Source organism: Pogona vitticeps, chromosome 2 (assembly GCF_051106095.1).
Source record: "Pogona vitticeps strain Pit_001003342236 chromosome 2, PviZW2.1, whole genome shotgun sequence".
Classification (NCBI taxonomy): domain Eukaryota; kingdom Metazoa; phylum Chordata; class Lepidosauria; order Squamata; family Agamidae; genus Pogona; species Pogona vitticeps.
In genome coordinates this window covers 263,679,308-263,705,597 of record NC_135784.1, presented here as the reverse complement: position 1 = coordinate 263,705,597, position 26,290 = coordinate 263,679,308, and the positions used below count along the sequence as shown (strand labels likewise).

Here is a 26,290-nt window from a genome sequence, read left to right as displayed (position 1 = left end):
GTTCTGAATATAGCTTTGCCTCACATAAGTTTCAGGGTGCATGAAAACTTCAAAAGAAATTTCTTTTCTCAAAATACAAGGTTGTTTATAAAAAAAATCCTGAGGAAATACCTAAATATGATGGCTTAAAAAAAAAAAACAGATTTCTGAACTAAATGCACAACAGATGAAATCTGAATGTTTCTGTCCTACCATAACCGCTAAATGATCCTACTGCTTAAAAAAATTATAACAGCTTAACAAATTAAGGCAGGGACAAATGAAAACTGCTTATTCCAAATGGGAAGTGACTTAAACTTGGGAGAAATCTCAGGGGAAATTCTGGGCTTTTTGTGCTATAAAACTCTGAAAAACCCGTCAAGGTGTGTGTGTGTGTGTGTGTGTGTGTGTGTGTGTGTGTGTGTGTGTGTGTGTGTGTGTGTGTGTGTGTGTGTGTGTGTGTGTGTGTGTGTGTGTGTGTGTGTGTGTGTGTGTGTGTGTGTCCTTCACCTGTTGCTCCCTATACTTTCCCAAGTTAATAAGATGGAAAGAAAGGAATGAAGGCTTGCACCAGCTAATGGCTCTCCAAGTCTTTAAGTTTCAATTGCGATGCGATTTCTGAGCATCCTTGCACCTTGATTACTCATGAAATTCTAGGACAGCCTTCTACCCATGACAACTTCTCAGATGCTAGAAATGTTCTTTTTTTTTTTTTTGTATTATAGCATTCGGAATCATACAGTGGTCATGCTGGCTGTGGTGTTTTGGCAGCTGTAGTTCAAAAATGTAACTTTTAATATTTCTACTATTGACTAGCCACTTTATACCTTCACAGCCCATGAGTTGCAAATGCACGTGCTGTCAATGTTGACTTCTAATTCAACAAAACCAAGAATTAGGTTCGCTCCCACCTTCCTGCCAAGTTTCCACCAAGGTGTGTCCTTTTCACTGTGAAATCCATCAGCTCCAAAAGACACTCTATGAATATTATCACCAGTTGGAAAAGACACTTCACCGATCAACTCAGCACAAAGCGGGGCACTCCACTGCCTGTTACCCTCTGCCAAGGAAGGAGATGTTTTGGCATTGGAGATTGTCAAAGAGCCAGCAAAGAAGCTAATTCTAGGCAGGCCTGCTGGATTGTGGGCACCTACCTCACAGGTGACAATGATCTGAGCAGTAAACCGTTCACATTTCTGAGCTTCTTGAACGACTGCTCCATGCCTACAGCCGAGTCATTATCTACAAAGACATGCAGTTATTTTCAAAATAAAGCTGTAGAAATTGAACTAGCTGTATCACAGCGCTCTAGAGACAGAAGGGAATACAAAACGATCTGAAGAAAAAGGTTTCCCCGTTTGCTAAGGATGATTTTTAACACTCCAACTGCACACCACTGATACCCTATATATTCTTCAAAAGGAAAGGAAAGGAAAGGAAGGGGAGATATGCCTAGTTAGAAGCTTTGCCACTTCTATGGTATAAATAATAAACAATTTAATTGTGCATGTGCATGCAGTTTTAAAATTGGAAACTCGTATAACAAAATAGTAGAGAAAGAAATAATTCCAGGCTGAGAGATCATTCCTGTTTCTTTTCAGAATATCTACAGAGTGGTTGAGTCCCACAGAAGATAAAACACAGTGTGCTGGAAAGGCACAAAGGGACTCTTAGCTATTGGAGATAAATATTCTCTTTCCTCCAAAACAGTTTAATGGACTTCTTAGGTGATTAAATACAAACCTATGCTGTTCATTTGTTCTCCCATATGAGTACAGGTTGCTACTTGAGGATATGCTGCTAATGATGTGCTTTTGGAAGAGCTTTGAAAAAAATTCTTTTGCAATCCTTTAAAAAAAAAGACAGTGGGTTCATTTCTATGCATGAAAAAGTATCATAAGCACCTCTATGACTTTGCTGACTAACATTCTCATCACTGAAGTCTTTTTTTTTATAAGAACGCTCTCTAAGTGGATGCTTTATGTAAATGTTCCTGTTTTAAATAAAACACAGGATAGTGTGCCATTGCTAAAATGGATCAAAGCGAAACTGCTAGCAAATATTTAAATAAAAGGGATTTCCTGTGTGCTCTGGATCATATATATTAATGCACAAGGATAGGTTGTGATTTTTATATGACAGATTATAAAAAAATGCTGTCAATTTGTAATAATGATGCACTATACCAGTTGGATGTCTCAGACACAATATGACCACCAGTCTGCAAATATTCCTTCTTACGATTCCGAAGTTTTGCTGATACGTAGGTTAAAAGTCCTGCCGTCCTACCTTCATGAGCTACCCCACTGCTGTCTCTGGCCCTAGATGATGGAAATGGACATTGCTGCTAGCCTATCCAATCCAGGAATTCTTAACTGGAATGAAGCAGCAGTAATGCTCAACAGTTTTCTCTGTGGTCTTTGTTTCACAGTGCCAAAAAGTTCATGGACTATTTATTCACTTACTCTCTTTGTTAGGTGACAACGTATTTGACCTCCAGCAATAGAAATCCTTACAGCTTCAAATATATTACACAGGTTTGAGTATGTAATAGTCAAGAATATATTAGATATAATACATATCCCTGTATCTCTTTCAAAAGTGCGTATTTACCTCCTGATAACTAATTGCAAAAAGCAAGCTAATTTGCAAAATGCAGAGGTGAGAAAAGCTCAAAATGCCAAGACATAACACAGGGACACCTTCTGCCAGTCAAGGCAACTCTACTTCTAAATGTGGACTCTATTCTTGCATAGATGACTATCAATCTTAAAGGTAGTATGTTGGCTGTTTACTGCAGAGACAGTTTCTACAGCTAGAGATCTAAACACTTGTGCCAGCTCCAGGATGGTGTGGAAGAAACCATTTCCACTGCAGCTGCCGTCAGGATGAAACAGAGAAAACTACCTTACACTGTGTCAGACCACTTTTCTATGTAGCTCGCAATATCAACATGGACTGGCAGCAGTTTTCCAGGGTCTGAGACAGACCCTATTTAGTCTGCCTCTAAACAAAGCATCATCCTCATCTGTCTTCCAGCCTTCCAAACATCTGATAAAAATCAGTTTCTGTTTCAACAGCAACACACACTTTAACTCTGCCTTTCAGGCACCCACTATAACTGGTATATCTGAAGGATACTATCATTAGATACTTTTTCACGGCTTCCCGTCTCGTACATTTAAAATGCTAAGTCTCTGTGGGTGCTTTGTATTGTCCACTACTTATTTAGACACTGTTAAATGTGGTGAATTCCTTCATTTGCCAATTAGACAATAACTTACGGGCTTCTGTTTCGAGGATACTGCTGTGTTCAGTAATAGCCGAACCTAACAACAATATCACTCTCTTTGTTAGTGCGATTATTTCTTCTGTATGTTGTTACAAAGTGTACTGATCATCTGAAAATCACACTGCACTTGATTCATAATAGAATAGAACATAACACTGGCTCCCTTAGACACTACATGCTAAAGGAAACTCTGGACTCCATATTCTCCTCATTCCTCCCTCCCTCCCTCCCTCTCTCACATGCACATATGTATTTTCTGCTTTTGCTAAGGGGGAGGTGTAACTTCCTTCTCAGATAGAGTTGTGCAGCATTTCTTTGAATGGCTGCATACCCCCTTTTACAGAGAACAGCCTTCCGTTTGAAGGGCCACCCCCTTAGGGGATGAAGAACCATTAGGACCCTAAAGTTTGGCATCAACAGTTTCTCTCTAAACAACAGGCTAAGCAGACTTACAGGTCACCCACTATCATCTTCCTCACTAGGTGAAATGCACTGTCTTTCTGTTTGAAGAATGTTCAGTGTTAGTATAAATACAGTTGTGTTCAAAATTATTCAACTCCCACTGAAATTGAATGTTTTGGCCATTTTGACATTGATTTTGATCATTCAGTCATCTTGCTTACATTTACATGAAAGAGGCACTTGTAGGTCAGAGAAATATAACCTTAAGTTTATAATGAAATAACCACAAATGTCTTTTCTGTGCTCACATCATTATTAGTTTTTATTCAACCCCCAAGTGACATTCAATCTTAGTACTTAGTATAACATCCTTTTACAGTTATAACAGCTTTTAAACGTGAAGCATAGCTTGACACAAGTGTCTTGCAGCGATCTACGGGTATCTTCGCCCATTCTTCATGGGCAAAAGCCTCCAGTTCAGTCAAATTCTTAGGCTTGCGCACTGCAACTGCTTTCTTTAAGTCCCACCAGAGGTTCTCAATCGGATTTAAGTCTGGTGACTGCGATGGCCACTCCAAAATGTTCCAGCCTTTCCTCTGCAACCATGCTCTAGTGGACTTGGAGGTATGCTTGGGATCATTGTCCTGTTGAAAGGTCCAACGTCTCCCAAGCCTCAGGTGTGTGACGGACTGCATCACATTTTCATCCAATATCTCCTGGTACTGAAGAGAATTCATGGTACCTTGTACACGCTGAAGCTTCCCTGTACCTGCAGAAGCAAAACAGCCCCAAAGCATTATTGACCCTCCGCCATGCTTCACAGTAGGCAAGGTGTTCTTTTCGTCATATGCCTTGTTCTTCCTCCTCCAAACATAGCGTTGATCCATGGGCCCAAACAGTTCTAATTTTGTTTCATCAGTCCACAGAACACTATCCCACAACTTTTGTGGTTTGCCCACATGACTTTTGGCATACTGCAGTCGACTCTTCTTATTCTTGGGAGACAGCAAGGGGGTGCGCCTGGGGGTTCTGGCATGGAGACCTTCATTACGCAGTGTGCGCCTTATTGTCTGAGCTGAAACTTCTATACCCACATCTGACAAATCTTTTTTCAGTTCCTCAGCAGTCACACGGGGACTTTTCACCACTCTACGCTTTAGGTAGCGCACAGCAGTCGAACTCAGCATCTTCTTTCTTCCACGACCTGGTAGCATTTCAACAGTGCCCTTTGCCTTGAATTTGGGAATGATGCTTCCTATGGTGTCTCTTGGTATGTTTAACTTCTTTGCAATCTTCTTATAGCCATTGCCCTTCCTGTGAAGACAAATCACCTCTTCTCTTGTCTTCCTGGACCATTCTCTTGACTTCACCATATTTGTAACCACACCAGTAAATGTCTAGAAGGAGCTGAGTATCACAGTCATTTTAAAGCTGCCTAATTGGTGCTTATTATGCTTGATTGGTGCTCGGTGACATCCACAGGTGTTTTCAATACCTGATCGAAAACACCTGAATGAACCTCTCTTCTTCAGAGTGGTAGTCTTTAAGGGGTTGAATAATTGTGGCAATGAAGAAACCACAAAAGAAGCATTTACTACTGTATTACATAAACAATTGATGTTATTTTAGTTGCATTTGGTTCTTTAAAACGTCCTTGTAGGATTTCATTCTGAATACAATTCCAAATGTACACTATAGTCCCTAAACCCCTTTACAGCACTGGGGGTTGAATAATTTTGAACACAACTGGATCAGTGTTCTCTATTCTGCTGATGAGCAATGCATGAGTAGTTACCCTCGCCACGTCATTTAAAATTTCGATTCTGGGAAGATCCCAAAGGATGGGTGGTAGGATATCCAGACAAACATAGTTCAGTTCGGTCCATTTCTTTTTGCCCACACAAAGGAGGAAAAGTACATGAGGGCCCATGGTACAGACCAGGTTGAGGCTACTTCAACAAGCATGCCTACCACATGGTCAAATGTTAAAAAAAAATGATCTTTAAAATCTCAGTTAATAAATGTTTTACCCTTCCAAGAGATTAATAACAATTGCAACCAGTGGTTAGGATGATGAACTATGGAGATAACATTTTAAGTCTTCTTCCACAAAACAAGGAAAGAGAAGAGTGTTATCAACAAGGCAGTTTTCAGTACCACATAACACCTATTGTATTTTTTTCTCTGAAACATAACTTGCCAGGACCTAGCGATGGCGAACCTATGGCACGTGTGCCACAGCTGGCACGCGGAGCCCTTTCTGCTGGGATGCAAGCCATAAGTCGCCAGATCGCTACTCCACCCCCCAGCAGCCAAGCCTGAGCAGGCAGCTGCAACCATGGTGCTGATGCCCAGACAGGCAGCGGGTCAGGATCTGGAGCAGCTGGTACTAGCGACGGATCCGGAGTGGGGTCTCGAGGCACCTCCGTGCCTGAGATTCCCCCTTCCGCTGCCACTTCCTGTTCCGCCTCCATGGTGGCAGCACACTGCCCCGGGTTTTTTAGTCCCACCCCCCCCAGTTTGGGTACACAAGACCAGAAAGGTTCGCTACCAGTTATCTATAGTAATCCTTCTCAAAGAGTCACTCACCATCATGGGTTAAGTTTCTGTTGGATATATTGAAACCTACATATAACGCCCTTGGGAGTTTTTGGCTGAGAGGGAGTAGCACTGAGTGTCAATCAATTCAGTAGCGGCCAATTGTTCTGTCTCTACCTCATATTCTTTTTCTTGCCTTTTTTTTCTCCATAAGGGTTCAGTTAGAGTCAATTTCAGCAATAGAGTCTGTCAGAAGTAGACAGAGTGACGTGTTCTGTCAGCTATGTAACCAGTTAGTCAGTAATGAAGCTAGTTAATGAGTTAAGCTCAGTGATGTAACAAGCTAATATTTTTACACAATATGACCGTTTTAATTTGGAGCTGTAAGTAAATGGAAACATTTTATTTTTTCTCATTACAGTACCAGAGTCTCTGAGTGAATGATTGAGACAATAAGTGCCAGTTGAGGTAAACTAACAAATAAGGAGTGGTCTACTGAGGATGACTTCTGGTTCAAACTTCTCTGTAGGTTCATCACTGAACCATTTTATTTGCTGTGTACTTAGAGGAAGTTTTATCCTATTTTTATTAAGGCCACACTCAATTTTCTCACAGTGCCCCAAGGGTTTCATCATCATTACAGGCAAACCAATGGTGCTCAGATACAGGATTTCTTCAGCTCTGGCATCTTAGCTCTGGAATGACTGATAGCTGCCCCCTTCCTTCTATTACACTGGATTTCTTTGCAACTTCAGGTCTTTGCCTGAGACTCAAAATTTTTAATCTTAATTTCATACTGGAATATTTTACTGTATCTTTAAAATATTTTAATATGTTGTTCCGAATATTAAAATATTTTAATATGTTGTACCCCTTCATGGATTGCAGCCTTGTCGTGGCGAAGGGGCTTGAGTAACTCAGAGAAGCTATGGGCTATGGCGTGCAGGGACACCCAAGGTGGACAGGACATAGTGGAGAGTTCCGACTAAATGCAATCCACCTGGAGTAGGAAATGGCAATGCCACTCCAGTATCTTTGCCAAGAGCGCCCCATGATCAGAAACAAAAGGCTAAAAGATATGACGCTGGAAGATGGGCCCCTCAGGTCGGAAGGCGTCCAACATGCTACTGAGGAAGAGCGGAGGATAAGTACAAGTAGCTCCAGAGCTAATGAAGTGCTTGGGCCAAAGCCGAAAGGACGCTCAGCTGTGGACGTGCCTGGAAGTGAAAGGAAAGTCCAATGCTGCAAAGAAAAATAATGCATAGGAACCTGGAATGTAAGATCTATGAACCTTGGGAAGCTGGAGGTGGTCAAACAGGAGATGGCAAGAATAAACATCGACATCTTGGGCATCAGTGAACTAAAATGGACAGGAATGGGTGAATTCAGCTCAGATGATTATCATATCTACTATTGTGGGCAAGAATCCCATAGAAGGAATGGAGTGGCCGTCATAGTCAACAAAAGAGTGGGAAAAGCTGTAATGGGATACAATCTCAAAAATGATAGAAAGATGTCAATACGAATCCAAGGCAGACCTTTCAACATCACAACAATCCAAGTATATGCACCAACCACTGAGGCTGAGGAGACTGAAATTGAACAATTTTATGAAGATTTACAACACCTTCTAGAACTGACACCAAAGAAAGATGTTCTTCTCATTCTAGGGGACTGGAATGCTAAAGCAGGGAGCCAAGAGATAAAAGGAACAACAGGGAAGTTTGGCCTTGGAGTTCAGAACGAAGCAGGACAAAGGCTAATAGAGTTTTGTCAAGAGAATAAGCTGGTCATCACAAACACTCTTTTCCAACAACACAAGAGGCGACTCTATACATGGAAATCACCAGATGGGCAATATCGAAATCAAATTGATTATATTCTCTGCAGCCAAAGATGGAGAAGCTCTATACAGTCAGCGAAAACAAGACCTGGAGCTGACTGCGGCTCTGATCATCAGCTTCTCATAGCAAAATTCAAGCTTAGACTGAAGAGAGTAGGAAAAACCACTGGGCCACTCAGGTATAATCTAAACCAAATTCCTTATGAATACACAGTGGAAGTAAAGAACAGATTTAAGGAACTAGATTTGGTGGACAGAGTGCCTGAAGAACTTTGGACAGAGGCTCGTAACATTGTCCAGGGGGCAGTAACAAAAACCATCCCAAAGAAAAGGAAATGCAAGAAAGCAAAGTGGCTGTCCAATGAGGCCTTAGAAATAGCAGAGAAGAGAAGGGAAACAAAATGCAAGGGAGATAGGGAAAGTTACAGAAAATTGAATGCAGACTTCCAAAGAATAGCAAGGAGAGACAAGAGGGCCTACTTAAATGAACAATGCAAAGAAATAGAGGAAAATAACAGAAAAGGAAAAACCAGAGATCTGTTCAGGAAAATTGGAGATATTAGAGGAACATTTTGCGCAAAGATGGACATGATAAAGGACAAAAATGGGAGGGACCTAACAGAAGCAGAAGACATCAAAAAGAGGTGGCAAGAATACACAGAGAAATTATATCAGAAAGATTTGGATATCCCGGACAACCCAGACAATGTAGTTGCTGACCTTGAGCCAGACATCCTGGAGAGTGAAATCAAGCGGGCCCTAGAAAGCCTGGCTAACAACAAGGCCAGTGGAGGAGATGGCATTCCAGTTCAACTATTTAAAATCTTAAAAGATGATGCTGTTAAGGTGCTACATTCAATATGCCAGCAAGTTTGGAAAACCCAACAGTGGCCAGAGGATTGGAAAAGATCAGTCTACATCCAAATCCCAAAGAAAGGCAGTGCCAAAGAATGCTCCAACTACCGTACAATTGCACTCATTTCACGTGCTAGCAAGGTTATGCTCAAAATCCTCCAAGGCAGGCTTCAGCAGTATGTGGACCGAGAACTCCCAGAAGTACAAGCTGGATCCCGAAGAGGCAGAGGAACTAGAGACCAAATTGCTAACCTGCGCTGGATTATGGAGAAAGCCAGAGAGTTCCAGAAAAATATCTACTTCTGCTTCATTGACTATGCAAAAGCCTTTGACTGTGTCGACCACAGCAAATTATGGCAAGTTCTTAAAGAAATGGGAGTGCCTGACCACCTTATCTATCTCCTGAGGAATCTATATGTGGGACAGGAAGCAACAGTTAGAACTGGATATGGAACAACTGATTAGTTCAAAATTGGGAAAGGAGTACGACAAGGTTGTATATTGTCTCCCTGCTTATTTAACTTATATGCAGAATACATCATGCGGAAGACTGGACTGGAGGAATCCCAAACCGGAATTAAGATTGCCGAAAGAAATATCAACAACCTCCGATATGCAGATGATACCACTCTGATGGCGGAAAGTGAGGAGTAATTAAAGAACCTTGTAATGAGGGTGAAAGAGGAGAGTGCAAAAAACGGTCTGATACTCAACATAAAAAAAAACTAAGATCATGGCCACTGGTCCCATCACCTCCTGGCAAATTGAAGGGAAAGATATGGAGGGCGTGGCAGATTTTATCTTCCTTGGGCTCCATGATCACCGCAGATGGAGACAGCAGCCACGAAATTAAAAGACGCCTGCTTCTTGGGAGGAAAGCGATGACAAACCTTGACAGCATCTTAAAAAGCAGAGACATCACCTTGCCAACAAAAGTCCGAATAGTCAAAGCTATGGTTTTGCCTGTTGTGATGTATGGAAGTGAGAGCTGGACCATAAAGAAAGCAGACCGCCGAAGAATTTATGCCTTTGAATTGTGGTGCTGGAGGAGGCTCTTGAGAATCCCCTGGATTGCAAGGAGAACAAACCTATCAATTCTAAAGGAAATCAACCCTGAGTGCTCCCTGGAAGGACAGATCCTGAAGCTGAGGCTCCAGTACTTTGGCCATCTCATGAGAAGAGAAGATTCCTTGGAAAAAACCTTGATGTTAGGAAAGTGCAACAGCAAGAGGAGAAGGGGATGACCGAGGATGAGATGGCTGGACAGTGTCTGCGAAGCAACCAACATGAATTTGACACAACTCCGGGAGGCAGTGGAAGATAGGAGGGCCTGGCTTGCTCTGGTCCATGGGGTCATGAAGAGTCGGACCCGACTAAACGACTAAACAACAACGACGTTGTTCCGAAAGTATTAAGTTCTCCACAAAACACAAATAAAACAATATGGGAAAATAGAACAATGACTTCCATCCAGTGCAACTTCTTACTACAAGGAGAAAGTGTAACTCTTTCATTTCTCTCTTTCCTGTAATTGGTGGAAACAGGAACTCTAACAGAAAAAAGTGCTAAGTATTTGCCTCTGTATCTAGCTGTGGTGTCACATCATTTAACAGACCAATCAACGACACTGGGAGAAGCAAATGGATCTACTCAGAAAAGCCATGTGCTGTCCAGAAATGTGCAGGCACTAGAGGGGAAAGAATAAGAATAGTGCTGTGTGGGCTATAACTATTTTTCTACTCAGAAATAGATAGTGAAAGTACAATTTAATGACTAGGACAAAGTTCAACAGATATATCTGAGAAAACGTCACAGTCTTTTTAAATTGGATAGCTGGATTATACTTCCAGTTCTTTTAAGCTGCTGCAAGAGACAACCATAAAAGAGCAGGAGCGTTTAATTCAGCAAGAAAACAATTGAAAGAAAAGGATTTGAAATTTTAGCTCTGCTCTCTGCTTTGTAGCAAAGCAGCTACTCAGACATAAACCTAATGCAAACATCGCCAATGCACATCCTGACAGTGGAAAGAAGCAGGCTACTTTCAAAGAGAAAATGATTTTTTTTCTTTTGTAATAATAAGCAAGAAAAGATAATGAAAAAGATTAGAGGAGGGATCTGTATAGAACAAAGATATGTTTGGTTTCCGTCTAGAAGTTTTTATTGAAAGCATTTTAGTGGAGTGGGTCAATTTTTAATGAGACTTCCTCATCTGATTCCCAACTGTGTTTGTGTAATATATTTAGACTCTTTAAAAAAGATCTTGTACAATCTTTGGGAAAAAAAAAAGGCTGGTGAATACACGATATGTGGATTTTCAAAAGCACCCATTCTTGCTAAACGGTTCCTTCTGAGTTCCATCTTGACTTTCCATGCTCTTTAAAGTCTTGATAGAGCCCTTGAAGAAGTGCCACCAAGAACTGGGAGTGAGTTGATGATACTCAGTTGGGGTTCTGTTTGTTATCTGAGGCTGGTAAGACTGAAGCGGTGCCTCGATGTCGAAACAAGACAGCATAAGGGATAATAAACAGAAGCGTGTCATCAACCCACTGAACTCATGGGATCTCACTCCAAATTCCTTATAGCATCATTTCATGTGGATGTTAATGAACACAGAAGATAAGAAACAGAACTATTCAAATGACGACTTCCACTCTGGTCAGCCTACTTGGGATGTGGCTACATTCTACTTTTATAGAATAATCATACAATCATAGAATAATTGAGCTGGAAGGGGCCTATAAGGCCATCAAGTCCGACCCACTGATCGATGCAGGAATCCAAATCAAAGCAGACCTGGCAAGTATTTGTCCAATTTTTTTTCTTGAATGCCTCCAGTCTAAGAGCGCTCACCACCTCCCAAGGTAATTGGTTCCATTGTTGTACTACTCTAACAGTTAAGAAGAAGTGCTGTTTGGGGTTTTTCCTAGATTCATTTTTTTTTTTTTTTACTGGAGACCAGTGTGTGGCCTTGCTGGCATGAAGTGCCTTTGACCAGCTCTACCAGTTTCACCAAGCTGCTTCTAAACACAGATAATCTGGTGATAATGTATAAATGTTTAGAGCTTCATTGGATTATTACAATACTTAACATAAAGGGTACCCTTGAAAGTCAACTTGGAAGTTTCAGCTGATGCAGAATATTGCTACTCAAGAGTCACCTCATAAAGCCAAGTTCATGAATAGTACATTATCCACGGGTTCCCCATTTCAATCTAGGAATCTGTCCATTTCTCATCTCACCTTTTTCAACCTTAAATGGAATTTGTCTGGCTTCTGCATCAGTCTAATTTTTTTATTTTAACAAAGAACATCCATATGCATTTTATGCACATACTTTCTGATACAGACATTTGTGAAAGCAACTTTAAATACTACTACACATTGTTCTCATTAATATATCCATATGACATATTAATGTATGCATGCTTATATGGATTTTTTCAATTGGAAAACTTCAAAAAAAAGTCTAGAAAAGTTTGAGTTAAAATAAGAAACCAAAAAAAATCCAAATACATCCCTATTTCTGGAGTTAATTCAGTATGATGGTACTTATGCTTAGAGCGCTAAAAAGCTGTCTTCCTATATAATACTACTGGTTTGGGGGGGGGAAGCACAGTAACCAACAGGGGAAAAGTGGTTTATCAATAACGGCATAATCGCTTTGAAGTCCCTTCCTTAGAGTTCCAGGCTGATAGTCTTCTTTCACATGATGAACTCATCAAGTATAAATAATGTGGTATTTCCAGTATTTACACAACTGACTACCATCCATATAATCCAAATATTTCAGGAATGAAGAAAATATTTAAGTTCAGTCAGTCTACACCAGGTAGTCTTGACGTTGGATTTGTCATTGCCAATATATAAAGCATAGGAATACAGTAATTCTATAAACTATCTTCAGTCAACTGAGGAGTGTCATATTAAATAAACAGCGAAGTTCAAGAGCATATACCCTTCGATAAACTCGGCTAATTCTAGCAACAAAAATGCTACAACATCAAATCATTACAGAAAAACACAAAGGAAAAGAAAAACAACAGCATAGCAATGCAGTGCAGGAGAGAATCCTGTAAAGGAGTATCTCCAGGCGGACTTAACACATCAAAACAGACAAATGATTCAACTTGCGTGACAGAGTTACTAATGTGATTTTCTATGCCGAAACAAAGGAAACAGGGCAAGAAGAGATAGACATGATTTTCCACCTCAAACAGCAGCTAGACAAACGAGTTAGAATAGCATTTTTCATTTTTGTGTCTGTATCACCTGAATTAGCATGGAACCTTTGAGGAGGCTCAAAGAAGAGGTACCCGAATAACTGGGAGAAAAGAAATCATCAAAGGTATTTTGTTTTCAGTCTGCTAAGCCTGTTGAATCTCAGTTATCAGGTTTCCTGATTGCAAAATGGGAAAATGATCACTACAAAGAACACTTTAACAAACAAGACATATAACTTAAAGGAAAGGTCCAAAACTTTCACACTGGATGTAAGTTAGTACATTTAATACTAGAGAGAGTCAATTCTGTTCCAGTTGAAAGAGTTTCAAACAATTCTGCATCGAGGTTTCACATCCTTTTGTGCATAAACAGGGGGAAGAAAGGGTCACTAAACGAAATCATTCCCAGTGAATGGTCTTAGTGAGCGGGAAACTTTTTTTTTTTTTTACCAAACAAGTGTGAGTTTATCAGAAGTATAATCCATTATGACTAGAACAGAATTATCATAAACCTTTTAGAGCTATTCTTTCTGTCAAGTGGAAATTTTAGTTATTAGTTCTATTGTGCCAAGGACAGACCAGTCTTTTCCAGACACTTACCCTCTGACAGCATGAATAAGTCTCAGTGATGGATAGGCAGTTCGCACTTTCAATTTATTCTTAAGGATTAATGCATTAACCCACTCCACATGCTTCTCTCCTCCTTTGACCATGAAAGCAGGGATCCAAAGGACACTGTCATTCAGCATGGATAGTCTATGCACAAATTTTTCTCTGTCACTCTCATTCCGAAAGCCTCCAAATGCTCTTTGTACAACTGATGGGTTCATGGTAATAAAATCTGATTTAGTTCCCACATCGGCAGCAAACTCCACCACAGGAGCTAGATTGCACCTGAAGAGGAAGAGATTAATGGAAAAAATAAAAATAAATATGAAACATTAACTCAGATGAAAAGATGTGCATGAAATTAAGGCTGGAAATGAGTGTGCAAGCAGGTGAGCAAAGGTACCAGAAACATCCTGTATGGTTTAGCATAGCACTGTACTTCTAAAATCGTAGATGTGTTAGTCTCTTTTGGCAGAAATGGCAAAGAATCCTAGACCGTCTTTAAAAATAACTAGTTTTATTGGCCCAAGTTTTCATAGACTGTTACTCCATTTAGGTGAGTGCAGTATGAGAAATGTAATAGAAATGCAGAAGAGCAAACATGGTGATGGCCTTTTCTAGCTTTATTATATGTCTTCTGCATTTTGCATTTCTATTACAGTTCACATTCCCATCTCCCTGTGTTTGTATAAATCACTATTATACTTCTGTATCTGAAGATGTGTGCGACCAGTTAAAAACTGTGCCAAAGAAAGCTTTCTAGTCTTTATGATACCATTTGACTCATTGGCCTTTCTCTTGTAGATATTGTGATATAGACACTCCGAGCCACCTAAAATATATTGGGTGGAATCCAGGGGCACTGTAAATCTTACTGAAATCACCAAGGTCACAACCAAGTAGTGGACACTGAAGTCATTTTCCAATAAGCTTATTTACTCAGAGAATGAACTATTGACCTAAAACACATAACTTGGCCACTTAAATCTGATTTCCAAAAGATCATTTCCCTTCAGTAGGGTAGCAAGGTACAAAGCAATGCTCCTGAAATTAACATAAAACTTATTCACACAAAAGATACAAACACACCTTAGCAGTGCTCATCCAGTCGTATGTGGGTCATCCCTAGTCATTAACCCATCTTTGTGATAGAAGTTGGTTCATCGTACCAAAACATTTTACACTTTGATTTCTCTTCCAATCTTAATTACATTTTCCATACACACTTGCTGGTCAAGAGAGCACACTAAAGATGAGAACCTTTAAAGCACAAATCAGACTGCTCCAACTTCCCCCATATGGACATGCCCTTGTTTTATTTCTCTTCTTGGTCAGTGTCCTTTTTTGCACTTTTTAAAAAAATCCGATGACTCTTCCAAATGGGGCAAGTACACCACCATTTGTCTTGAGCTCCGTGCTGATTGTATTCAAATATTCCTCAGTGTTCTAACAATGTTCCAGTTACCTTGCTTAATATCATTTTCCCCAGAACATCCTGAACCATTTTCATTTTAAACTCTTATTTTGTGTTTAGTTCCACTTTATATTGGGACGGAGTTACGCACTAGGTTGCTTGCCAAGATGTTCGGGGTTTTTCAAAATTTCTGCATTTTCAGTTAAAATTTCAGCCCAGGGAACTTTATGAGCAGCTGTAAATGTTCGATGGACACTGCTAAGTGTCCACAAATTCAGGTTAAGCAGGGCATGCAAACAGAAAAAAAGGTCAGTGCCAGTGCACTCACTATCAGGAAATGTGTGAGTTCTAGCAAATCCCATAGATTTCCATCAACAAACAGCAAAAAATAGAGGTACAAATGCTCTATATGGAAGAGCCCTTTGTCCAATTCCTTACGAGTTCTACTGAAATCAGTTTCCTGTTGAGCTTCTGTTACGTAGAAAGTCCCACCAGCTTAATAATTGGGGATTGCTTACACCAGTTTTTTTAAATTACACAACCAGTGATCTGCATGGACAACCCTGCACATGAAAATCACAGGCAATGCAATCCATATTTTTACCTTAGTGCAACTTTCTGCTTAGCAAAAGCTCAAAACAGGATACTGACCCGAGAAACCAGATCGCAAGGAGTGGGGAGGGAGTTATTTCCCCATGTTCCTTCAGCAATTAAAATGAAATTGTGCCAGCTTCAGTCAGTCATGTTTGCCTTGTTGCCCGCTTGTGCTCTGGACAAGAAAAACAATGTAGATATTATGACTTCCTCAGAACAAATGCATGAATTGGAAATACATTTTTTTTTTGTAAAGACAATGAAAGCACATGTTATAGAACAATATGACGAAGAACTTCTTGGGGACACAGAAAACCTGAAACTATACTGAGTTTAATAATAGCTGTTGGCTGTACTTAAAGTTACAGCTAACATTATACTATGTATAATTTCAAAAATTGACAAAAGCTAAATGTAATCATTTACAACTGGACCAATGAAAGCTATATTTTCTTGATCGCTTAATAACATTACAGGTGCTACCAAGCCTCTTTAAAAGGTAGGGATTCTACTGATCACATAAATAAACAATTCTTCTACCACTGCGAGATCTGTTTAGTAAACCTTCAAAGAATCTCCACAAGAGAAGATAATATGTCTTGTGAAAATAATTGTGTTCCCCTCGAAATTTTCCACACCAGGCAACTGCTACCTGATATAGACTGTACTCCAATCTCCAGAGAAAGCTGAGAAGTCAGTTGCAAAATAAGAGATACCAGAGTGGCTGTTAAAAATAAATATTTGCTGAAAAATGGGTTAGTTTCAAGGGTCCGTATCCAGCCTGCAAAAATGGGAGCTACCTTCTAACACTTCTTTGGGGAACTAATAAATTTCTGAGGAATGTCTGAAGGTGCCACGGCAGGCTGGCATTTGGTTTGCTTAATGATTTACAGTGTAGCAGAGGGCATTTATTCTCAACTTTATACTTTCTTGGACGCTTTAAAAAGTCAGGAACTACTTTGTCTTGTCTTTTTACAAAATGCAGCATTGCTCACAAAAGGATAAGGTATTTTGTGGCTTTTTCATGAAAAGTGGGGAGGGAGGGAAATTGCTGCACAAAGCAAACTTTCACAAATAACAAAAAATGATACAGATTGCACAAAATGATGATAGCTACTCTTCTGTACCCCAGATTTTTGAAGATTACAGGTACTAGAGGAGTGATTTGCATATTTCTGAACAACCAGACAGCTATTCTATGCTTGTGTGCATGCGTGTGCACTTTGCCTTTCAAAGGGAAAGGACACAGTTTTGTGCAAAGGCAAATTTATGCAAATTATGAAGTTCAAAAATGAGGAAAAAATAGAGCTCCTTGTCTCGCCTTTGCTGGAGATGCAGAGTTTTGCACAGCTTGAAAATTCCTCCTTGTGGCATCTCATCATGTTGAGACAACCTAAATCATTAAGAAAAGAAGAATTTGCTCTTACTGTATAGCCTCCTAGGTTGGCAGCAACATTTCCTTGAGTTTCCACGAAACGATACTACATCATGACCAGAATGCAGCTTCCTTGGCCAGCATGTTTCTTGGACAAATTCATGTTACAATGCCCTTCCAGGGGCTTTCAAAGAAGTGCTGTTGCCAGAATGAAATAAAGAAGGAAAACTCTTTGCCACCTCATACAGCTCCTCAGTAACAACTCCCTAACCCTCTGAAAAATGCTGAGAATTTAAAAACACCAAGCCCTAAATCACTAGCAAAAAATATGTGCAAATGTGCAGATCGATCCGACTCCATCTTAATTTTTTTTACTGTCCCAAGACCATGTATGATGTATTTGACTGTGTGAATATTCCCTGAATATGGGAAACCCAGTTTATAGCATACAATTTAGTACACACCACTTATCTTAGTAGGACTCACTTCAACATAGACATGCGTAAGACTATAATATCAGCTATGATACTCATTACTTTCCTTGAGGGATAAAATGGCAGGTGCAGACGGAGCCTACCTGAAACCATGATGTGTTGGGGCTTCAGTCTTTTTGCCCTTTCAATGGTGCTGATCAGAAACCTCCCCGTCCCCAACACACAAAATTTCAAGTCTAAACAGCAGAAGCAGGGGCACACACTTGATCATTAGAAAGAGCAAAGCTTTAAAACCTGCCTCCTCTTGTATCATGATCAGAATTCAGTTCACACACCAATTCCAAATATTCGGAATTTAAAAATATACAAGGACCTGCTTGGTCCTTGTCGCTCTCAACCTAACTTGCTTCAATGTGGCTGCTACAAGCCCATGATCCAGTTCTGAGTACACTAGGAGTAGGCCTGCATGCGTAAGATAAGCGAACTGGATTTATACCAACTATATGCAAGAGCCAGGTGATGTCCTGATACTTGCTGTAAGCTATAGCACGGACATACTGCAGGACAGATATGAATGTGTTTACCACTTTTTATAGAACACAGCCCAAAAGTCTTCATACACCTATAAATATATAATGCTTTTGCACACAGTGTGAAAAGCTCACTGTCATGACTTCTTCTTCTGCATACTATAACCTGGACTAAATACCCTGGATAGCTGAAGTCCACAAAAAAAATCACATTCCCTGTGTCTAATAATGACTAATATTATTTATTTTGTAAAACAATGTAGTAAAGCATTCATCAGAGTTTTTTCTTCCAGAAACCTTACAGATGAGTGGCACACCCCCAGTTTTGTGCTAGAAGGAACCATTTAGTGCATAGTTACCCAAGAAGATTCAGCAGTTTCTGTGAAATGCGCTAGGAGCCTGTCACTTCTCTGAAAATCATCCAGAGAAGCAGGGTTCTTCCTCATGTGTAAGGCCTACTTATGAGCAGGAAACAATGAAAAACATTATGATGGACGCAGGCAGGGCTAAGCATGCTTCTCCAAGCTTTCTTACAGCACCAAGCTGCGGAATGACTGAAGAAACCTACCACCCTCAATCAGTCAGGCGGCCCACTGCACATGGAAACACAAGGCTAAACTACATGTTAAGCTCACTCTGTCCAGGTCAGTGCAAGTGGTTCCTTCAACCTGGTGAATAAACTAAATTATGACTCCAGCTCTCTAATACAAGTCGCCGTGTCTCTGCGTTGTTTGGCCCACAGCCCCCCCATCCAAACCCAAAAGAAATCATGTTTCAGGAACAGGCAATGTGATGGTGGGGGAGGGGAAACAGTCACAGAAAAATTAGCAAACCCTTTGTTGGGATTTTGGGATGGAAAATTCCAACTATGCTGCAAGGGATGGTGCTTGAGACTGCACCACCCAGCTGACTTTACAACCTAAGTCTGAACTCACCTCACACAGGCAGACTTACCATGAACATCTGCCATGAATTTTGGGGTACTCTAATCTTTTTTTTTTTTCAGCACTATCCATTAATCGGTAGTGCCCAGACTGAGGAAATGGAATCCCCCCACCACAAAAACTCGCAATTTGTTTGGTATTTTTAGTGGTTCAATGAAGGTATTAACCTATTCTTGCATGTCTGTAATGAAATAAGACATACTGAAGAATAGTGATGAGGGCACCATCACTACCCATAGGTAGCCGGATGGGCTTGAGTATCTCGTCCACTATTAGCCTTTTCTGGGACCTACTCATTTTTGGTGCCCTTAGAGCATTTCCACAATAAAGTAGCGTTCAGTTCTCATTTTGTGTGCAATAAATGGCTGACCATGAAGTTGTCTGTATGATGGCCATTAGCATCTCTGTACACACAAAAGCCAGATCTAGAAGCCTATGTACTCAAATCTATGTTTGATCTTGAGGGAATCTTTTAAACAATAAATACAAGTTTTTTTCCTTTTACCTCACCATAAGAATCTTCAGTGATTAGTTCCAATTCACACCTATAGGGTTGCCTTACTAGCCTATGGCGCCCTCTTAACATAAGTACCAACTATCTCATTTGAACTGTAAAGGATACTGGAGGTCTTCAAGGCTGAAACAGAAAAGACTTGTGTTTCGTTTGGGTTTTTATATATATACACACAATGGACCCTCGACTTACGAAGGTCACTACTTACGGAAATTTCGAGGTACAGAAAGCTCCAGCCGCAAAATTTTCGTTCGACTTGCAGCCGGAGCTTCGACCTACGAAAGGCAGGGGGAAAGGGTGGGAAATGTCTCCTGTCACCCGTGCCCTCTGCCTCCTGTGGACAGGAGGACTCAAAGCCCCAAAAGCCGAAAGCCAGCAGTAGGCGCAGAGCGGCTTTCTAGGCTTCCAAAGCTGCACCCGCTGCCCTCTGTCTCCTGTCCCTGGTGCCCTCTGCCTCCTGTCCCCGCGGGGACAGGGGGCAGAGGGCAGTGGGGACAGAAGGCAGAAGGTGCAGCTTTGGAAGCCTGGGAATTTTTTTTCTTTGCCTGGAACGGATTAAATGGTTTTCAATGCATTCCTATAGGAAATGGACCCTCGACCTACGGAATTTTCGACCTGTGACCACCGTTCCAATACGGATTAATTCCATAAGTCGAGAGTCCACTGTACTTCTATAACTTGCTTACATGGGAGCCCTGGGAAAGAAGTTGGAAATGTTTAATTTCTGAGAAACCACCAGTGATGAAGATTTCATCTGCCTTATGTTGCAAAAGTTACAACAACAGAATTTCATCCATTTGCCATTTAAACCCATGACAACGTATGTGATTTTCTAGCAACTGTTTCTTGGATTTCAAAAGGCTTTTCATCTCAAAAAAAAAATTCTTAGCTATTTGCTGCACAAGAACTGATATGGATGATCACATATCAAAACAACATCACGCTTCAGGCGGCACATTGATTCAAGGAAGCTGGGGCATGACTACAAATATGAAGGAAAAACAAAAATATTACTGATTCATCATGATAGACTTTGATACTACTGATTCCTTCTTGCATGACCATTTGTGGAATGTGAACTTGCATTAATACGTTTATGAAAATAAATGCAATGCAATGAGGGGGTGACTAGGAAACAGTGGCAGCAAAATGACTTTTCTATTTTAGCTACGACACTTCACAAGGGGAAATGAATGTAGATTTTAATATTAGAAGCTTTTGTGTTAATATTGAATGAAGAAAAAGCTGGGTTACTATAACAATTGGCAAAGAAATCGATTTCCACTGCTGCTCTTCAGAGCAGAGCACTGACCTCACTTTGCAGATCTTCAATGGATGCATGAAGATACCTTTGAGAGGGGAGGCATATTCATCTCTTTAGGCCTAAGGTATAAAAAGAGAAACCTACTGGTTTCTTAGATTGCAAACTGAGGGTACCACAACACCATGAGAGAAATGTGAGCTCACTCGCATTCATTCACCATAAAATCACACAGGGAAATTTTATTTATTTTATTTATTTATTTGATTTATATCCCGCCCATCTGGTATATTCTACCACTCTGGGCAGCTTTAAGTTTCCCTGGGCCTCCCCTCATTAAGTGGCCACCAGGGAGGGAAAATAAGCCTTGTTTGCAGCTTTGTTTATAGCTGAAGAGATGGTATGGTTAAAAGGGAACTGTCTAAAACTGTAAACAAGACTTCCTCTTCCCCACTAGCTTTGCTCTAAGATGCTAAAAAAGAGGTTTGCTAACTGGTTGGCTGGATAGCTCAGAGAGTTAGATATGTGACTGTGAAACCAGTGGTTGGGAATTTGACTTCCCCTCTGTGCATCTGTGTGGCCTTGGACAAACTAGTCAGTCCCATGATGCCGCCAGAAGAAAGGAATGGTACACCACTTCTGACTACACTCCACCAAGAAAACCTTGGAAAGGGTCACCATAAGTCAGAACTGACTTGATGGCACACAGTTATATTATTGCTTGCCCTTAGCTATTTAAAAAGAAAGATCTTGCTGATGGGCCTTGCCTATCATTCTCTGAGTGTGTGATGGCACAGTGGCTTTTCTGTACAGTGGACCCTCGACTTACAGATGGCTCGACTTACAGACTTTTCGAGTTACAGACTTCTCTGGCCGCAAAATTTAGATTCGACTTGCAGACGGAGAATCGACTTACAGACCAGAAAAAAACCAAAATGGAACAAAAATAGAATAAAAACTTCCAGTTATGGAATAAATCGGTTTTCAATGCATTGTAGGTCAATGGAGATTCGACCTAAAGACTTTTCGACTTGCAGCCACCGTTCCAATACGGATTAATTCTGTAAGTAGAGGGTCCACTGTATTGGTTCGAGCAATCGCATTCTGAACCAATGAAAATGGATCTCTTTTTTTAAGATAGAACTTTCCGTGACGGAGGGGGAAAACTATAGATGGAAGTGAGGGGACTTCAGGCTGATACATATTTCCCTTGTGGTCAGTGGAAAGTAATGTGAATCAGCCTGCCCCAAACTGATAAAATTTCTCATTTTTTCCCCAGAGTAGTTGCACCCTGAATATGATGAAATATTCCTCCTTGAACAAATTTTTTTAAAAAATTGAGGTTCCCTCATGAACATTAGAACTACTCTCCTTAGGGTACCATGGCAGGGAACTGCAGGATTTGATGGAAGTCTCTGGTGGTATTCCATTGAGGTTGACCTCCATCAACACACCAGTCTGATGGAATCCTAGAGATGCATCATGCTGCTATACGTCTGCCACCAGTGTGACTGTGCAAAGAGTCAAGTGAGTGGTGGGCTCATGGCAGGTATATGTCTAGGAGAAGCGTAGGTAAACCAAATCCAGTGCTCCCTCAGATGGTGTAAATTAAAAATCTCCTCATAAATTCAATGGGCAGAAAAAGTCCTTTCAGCATTACTTCCACTCTATTCCCATGAAGAATGGAACTCAAACATAAACCCCATTTAGGTGTTTGGTTTCTTGAAGTGACTGAAATTATGAGTGGCCTCCTGTACCCACCTCTCTATTGCATCTCTGTATCTGGTCCTGTTGCTTCCCAAATGGCCAAAGTCTGCAAACAGGACACTGCTACACTTACATATATTCTCTAAGGAATTTAGACCCATGAAGATACAATGAGGAGTTCAACTCAGCATAAAAGTCTCCCCACTGGCCTTCAGAGTGGAGGGTATCTGAGCCAGATGACCAGATTATGGTAGAGGGGTATGGCTGGTCCCGTACCCCTGACCTCCCTGACTTGTTTCTACTCGCTTGAGAGATGAACATCCAAATACTGCTTTAACTCAGCATAGCACCAGCAGAATGCAGGACCACTCTGCTTTGCTGGGCCTTGCAGGATCTTCTGACCTGGTGATTCTGAACCTTTCATATGTTACATCCCATTTATCACTCTGTCCAAGAATCTGGGTCCTACACAATGACAGATATAAAATGTCCACTTTTTCAAAGAAATACATTTGTAATCTAATTGGTTATCTCTTATTATATTTATTATTTATGGCAAGTTTTAAGGACATACAGTGGTGCCCTGCTAGACTATTACCTTGCAAAACGGTGTATTTGTTAGATAATGAGTTTTTGCAATCACTATAGCGCTTCGCAAAATGGTGTTTCCTATGGGCGATTTTCACTGGATGATGTTTTTCCCCCCCGACCTTTTTCACAAGACGACGATTTTGACAGCTAGGCCCGCAACTCGCAAAATGGGTGTTTTTGGTACCGTTTCCCGCAAGATAGTGATTTTGATAGCTGATCCGCGCTTCGCAAAACGGTTTTCCTATGGACAATTTTCGCAAAACGACGACAATTTTTCCCCATTGGAACGCATTAAATAGATTTCAATGCATTCCAATGGGGGACCGCATTTCGCAAGACGATGTTTTCGCAAAACAGAAATTTTCACAGAATGAATTAACATTGTCTTGCGGGGCACCACTGTAAACTCTGTAGTAAGTGATTAAACATAAGCAAACAAAAATAATAATTGAATATGTATTATTAAAGGCTTTCATGGCCTGGATCTGATGGTTGTTGTGGGTTTTCCGGGCTGTTTGGCTATGTTCTTAAGGTTTTTCTTCCTAACATTTCGCCAGTCTCTTTGGCTGACATCTTCAGAGGATGGGAGTCAGAACTCTGTCTGTGCTTTGGTGCAGTTTGAATAATTGAATATTTTAATATTTTAAATACACTACAGAGTATAAATTTTATTGCTATGGTAACAGTAAACAAAGATATAACTAAAAACTGTAGATCTATTATTGTGAACCAACTTTATTGCTTTGATTAAAACAACAAAAATTCCATAACTTTATTTTATGAAAACTCGGTGTCCCATCAAGACAACTTCTGTGTCCCACAGGTGCTATGTGTACAACTGAATGACAATAATCATTTCTTCCTCCACTTTTCCAAGTTTTTATATATCTTATCTGATCTCATTGTAACTTATCTTACCTCATCATTTAGTGTTATATCTGCTTACAAATCTTCCTGCTTGTGCTTAATCAAAACCAGAGGGTTCTTTCCATGGTTTTCATCTTACGATTTTCTACATGACTACTTACTTCACAAGCCATTAACTTCTGCTCCTTCCTCCCATTTTGTTCTTCCCTACCAAGCTTGTGCCGTATGCACACCTTTTGCAGCATAAAAAATTGATGGGTTCAACTAAAAACAAACAGTGAACTCCTGCAATATTTTATATTCCATGGCACTGACAATGAATGGAATTGGCTACCTCAATATTAGAATGAAGACATATTTCAGACTCAAAATTTGAAGTGCACAGGTACCTAGACATACAAGATTTGAGCTTGCATATATCCTTGCTTAATGCAGTAAAAGTCAGACACATCAAAATATAAAGACAAATACTCAACAGAAGTACAGCTTTTAAATTGACCAACATTTTGTATGTTTTTTACTAGCACTGTTTAGTGTTACCCAACTCCTCCAATGGAGGCAAGTAGACAGTAAACCAACAAAGACAATAGAGATTCTGGTAATTCAAATTTGTGAAATCACAGTGCTTACATATATAGAGGTCACACTTGCACAGCAAGATTAATAAAGGCCAGGCAAAGCCTTTGAGAGAGATGGGAATGGGTGTGGAGATATAAAGAAAAAACAAAGAACACCACCATCTTTAACATCTCCAGGCATCTACTGGTAGGTTAACAATGGGCAAATAAAGTGCAGCCCATGGGAAACTTGAGTTCGCTCCCCTGAGATAATTTCTATGACCCCCCCCACTATCAAAAATAAAAATAAAAAATAAAACAAATAAAAGTTGAACTGTTGCTTAAGCAAGAGTCACGTCTTGTTGATCTCAGGGACCCATTTCACTAATTTATTCCCATATCCTTTTTATGCAAAATGAAAAGTGAGACTTTAGCCACTTCTAGTTTTATTGTGAGTCTGTTGTTGCTATTTTCATTTTGGATGGTTCCTGAAGGATCCCCAAAGTCTCAGATCTTGACCATCCCTGTTGTTTCTGATATGCCAAACCCTACTCAGCATTTGCTTACTGCCGCACAAGAAGTCTGTGGGGAAGTCCCAGATAAACTGCAGTCTGGTGTAGATTCCATACAAGGAACATGTTGCGTTAACACTATAATAGGAACAATACATGAACAACAGTGGGTGCCTTTTCTATTGTTCTTTTGCAGACCTTGGACTATTATCGAGTGTCCTAGTGGTTATACTATAATTTGAGTAGAAGCTACAATTTACATTTTTAAAAAAGAAGACTTTCACACATAAGTAGGGTTGCCAGATGTCCGGCAAAAGGAGGACATGTCCTCCTTTTTAGCCTAATGTCCTCCGTAGGGCAGGCAAAGATAAAAACCTTTAAAATGTCGGGCTTTTGTATATTTTATGTTATAATTTTGGATGGGAGGGGGAGAGCTGGAAGATCTCCCCTCCCCCTGCCTTTCCCCACCCCTCATTACCTGCCGCCGGTGCTGGAGTGCAGCCCTCACCCCCTCTCACCATGGCAGCAGCTGCTCAGTGATCCGTCATGCTCGCCCAGCCCATGTGGAGCCCAGAAAGGCAGTGTGAGCAGAGCGCCGCCCACCAAGCCAGGTAGGAGCAAGCAGCACCCGAGCGCATCGATAGGAAGGCGAGCGCCCGGACTGTGTGTGTTCAAAGTCCCTTTTTGGGGACTCCAATTCCCACACTACTCAAACTTGAACTTACGACCCTCAAGGGAGGGGAGGCTGCCTCATTCGGTTTTGCCTGCCGCTGCTTTCCCCCTGGCTGCGTCAGAGCCTTGTTTGGGCGTCCGGATTAGCAAGGTTGCCTCTGAGACTGTGCAGAGTGTGAGCAGCCTGGGGATCTCGCAGTTGGTCCAGGGTGGGTTTGGGTACAATTGGTTGTTTAAATAATGTTTTTTAGTATTTTGAAAAAAAAGCCTCCATTGAATTTATTTTTATTTTTTAACATGACTGTTTCTTGGTTGGTTCACCAAGAGACATTTATTGGCAGCTATTATAATAAAATTGCGGGTTTAATCTGGAACGATTCAAATGAAACATTCAATATGCCCTCCTTTTTGTCTTTCTATGTCCTCCTTTTGGTAACCATGTATCTGGCAACCCTACACATAAGTCACTATTGCTGGGGAAAAAAATACTTATTTGTTGGCCTAGTGTTGAGCAGGCCAGAGGCAACCTAAACCTGTTACATTACAAAGAATACAACAAAAGGATTCTTTGGGAGAAGGG

General features: G+C 40.6%; 1 protein-coding gene across 2 annotated transcripts in view; it reads right to left on the bottom strand.

The window, feature by feature from the left end:
* The window catches only part of ST8SIA4 (ST8 alpha-N-acetyl-neuraminide alpha-2,8-sialyltransferase 4), a 129,962-nt gene that overhangs the window by 50,953 nt on the left and 52,719 nt on the right, over positions 1-26,290 (bottom strand). For both annotated transcript variants that reach the window (XM_020794409.3, XM_078386284.1), the window contains exon 4: positions 13,730-14,023. In XM_020794409.3, coding sequence (XP_020650068.1) covers positions 13,730-14,023 — 294 coding nt within the window. The remainder of the gene's footprint in view (positions 1-13,729; positions 14,024-26,290) is intronic.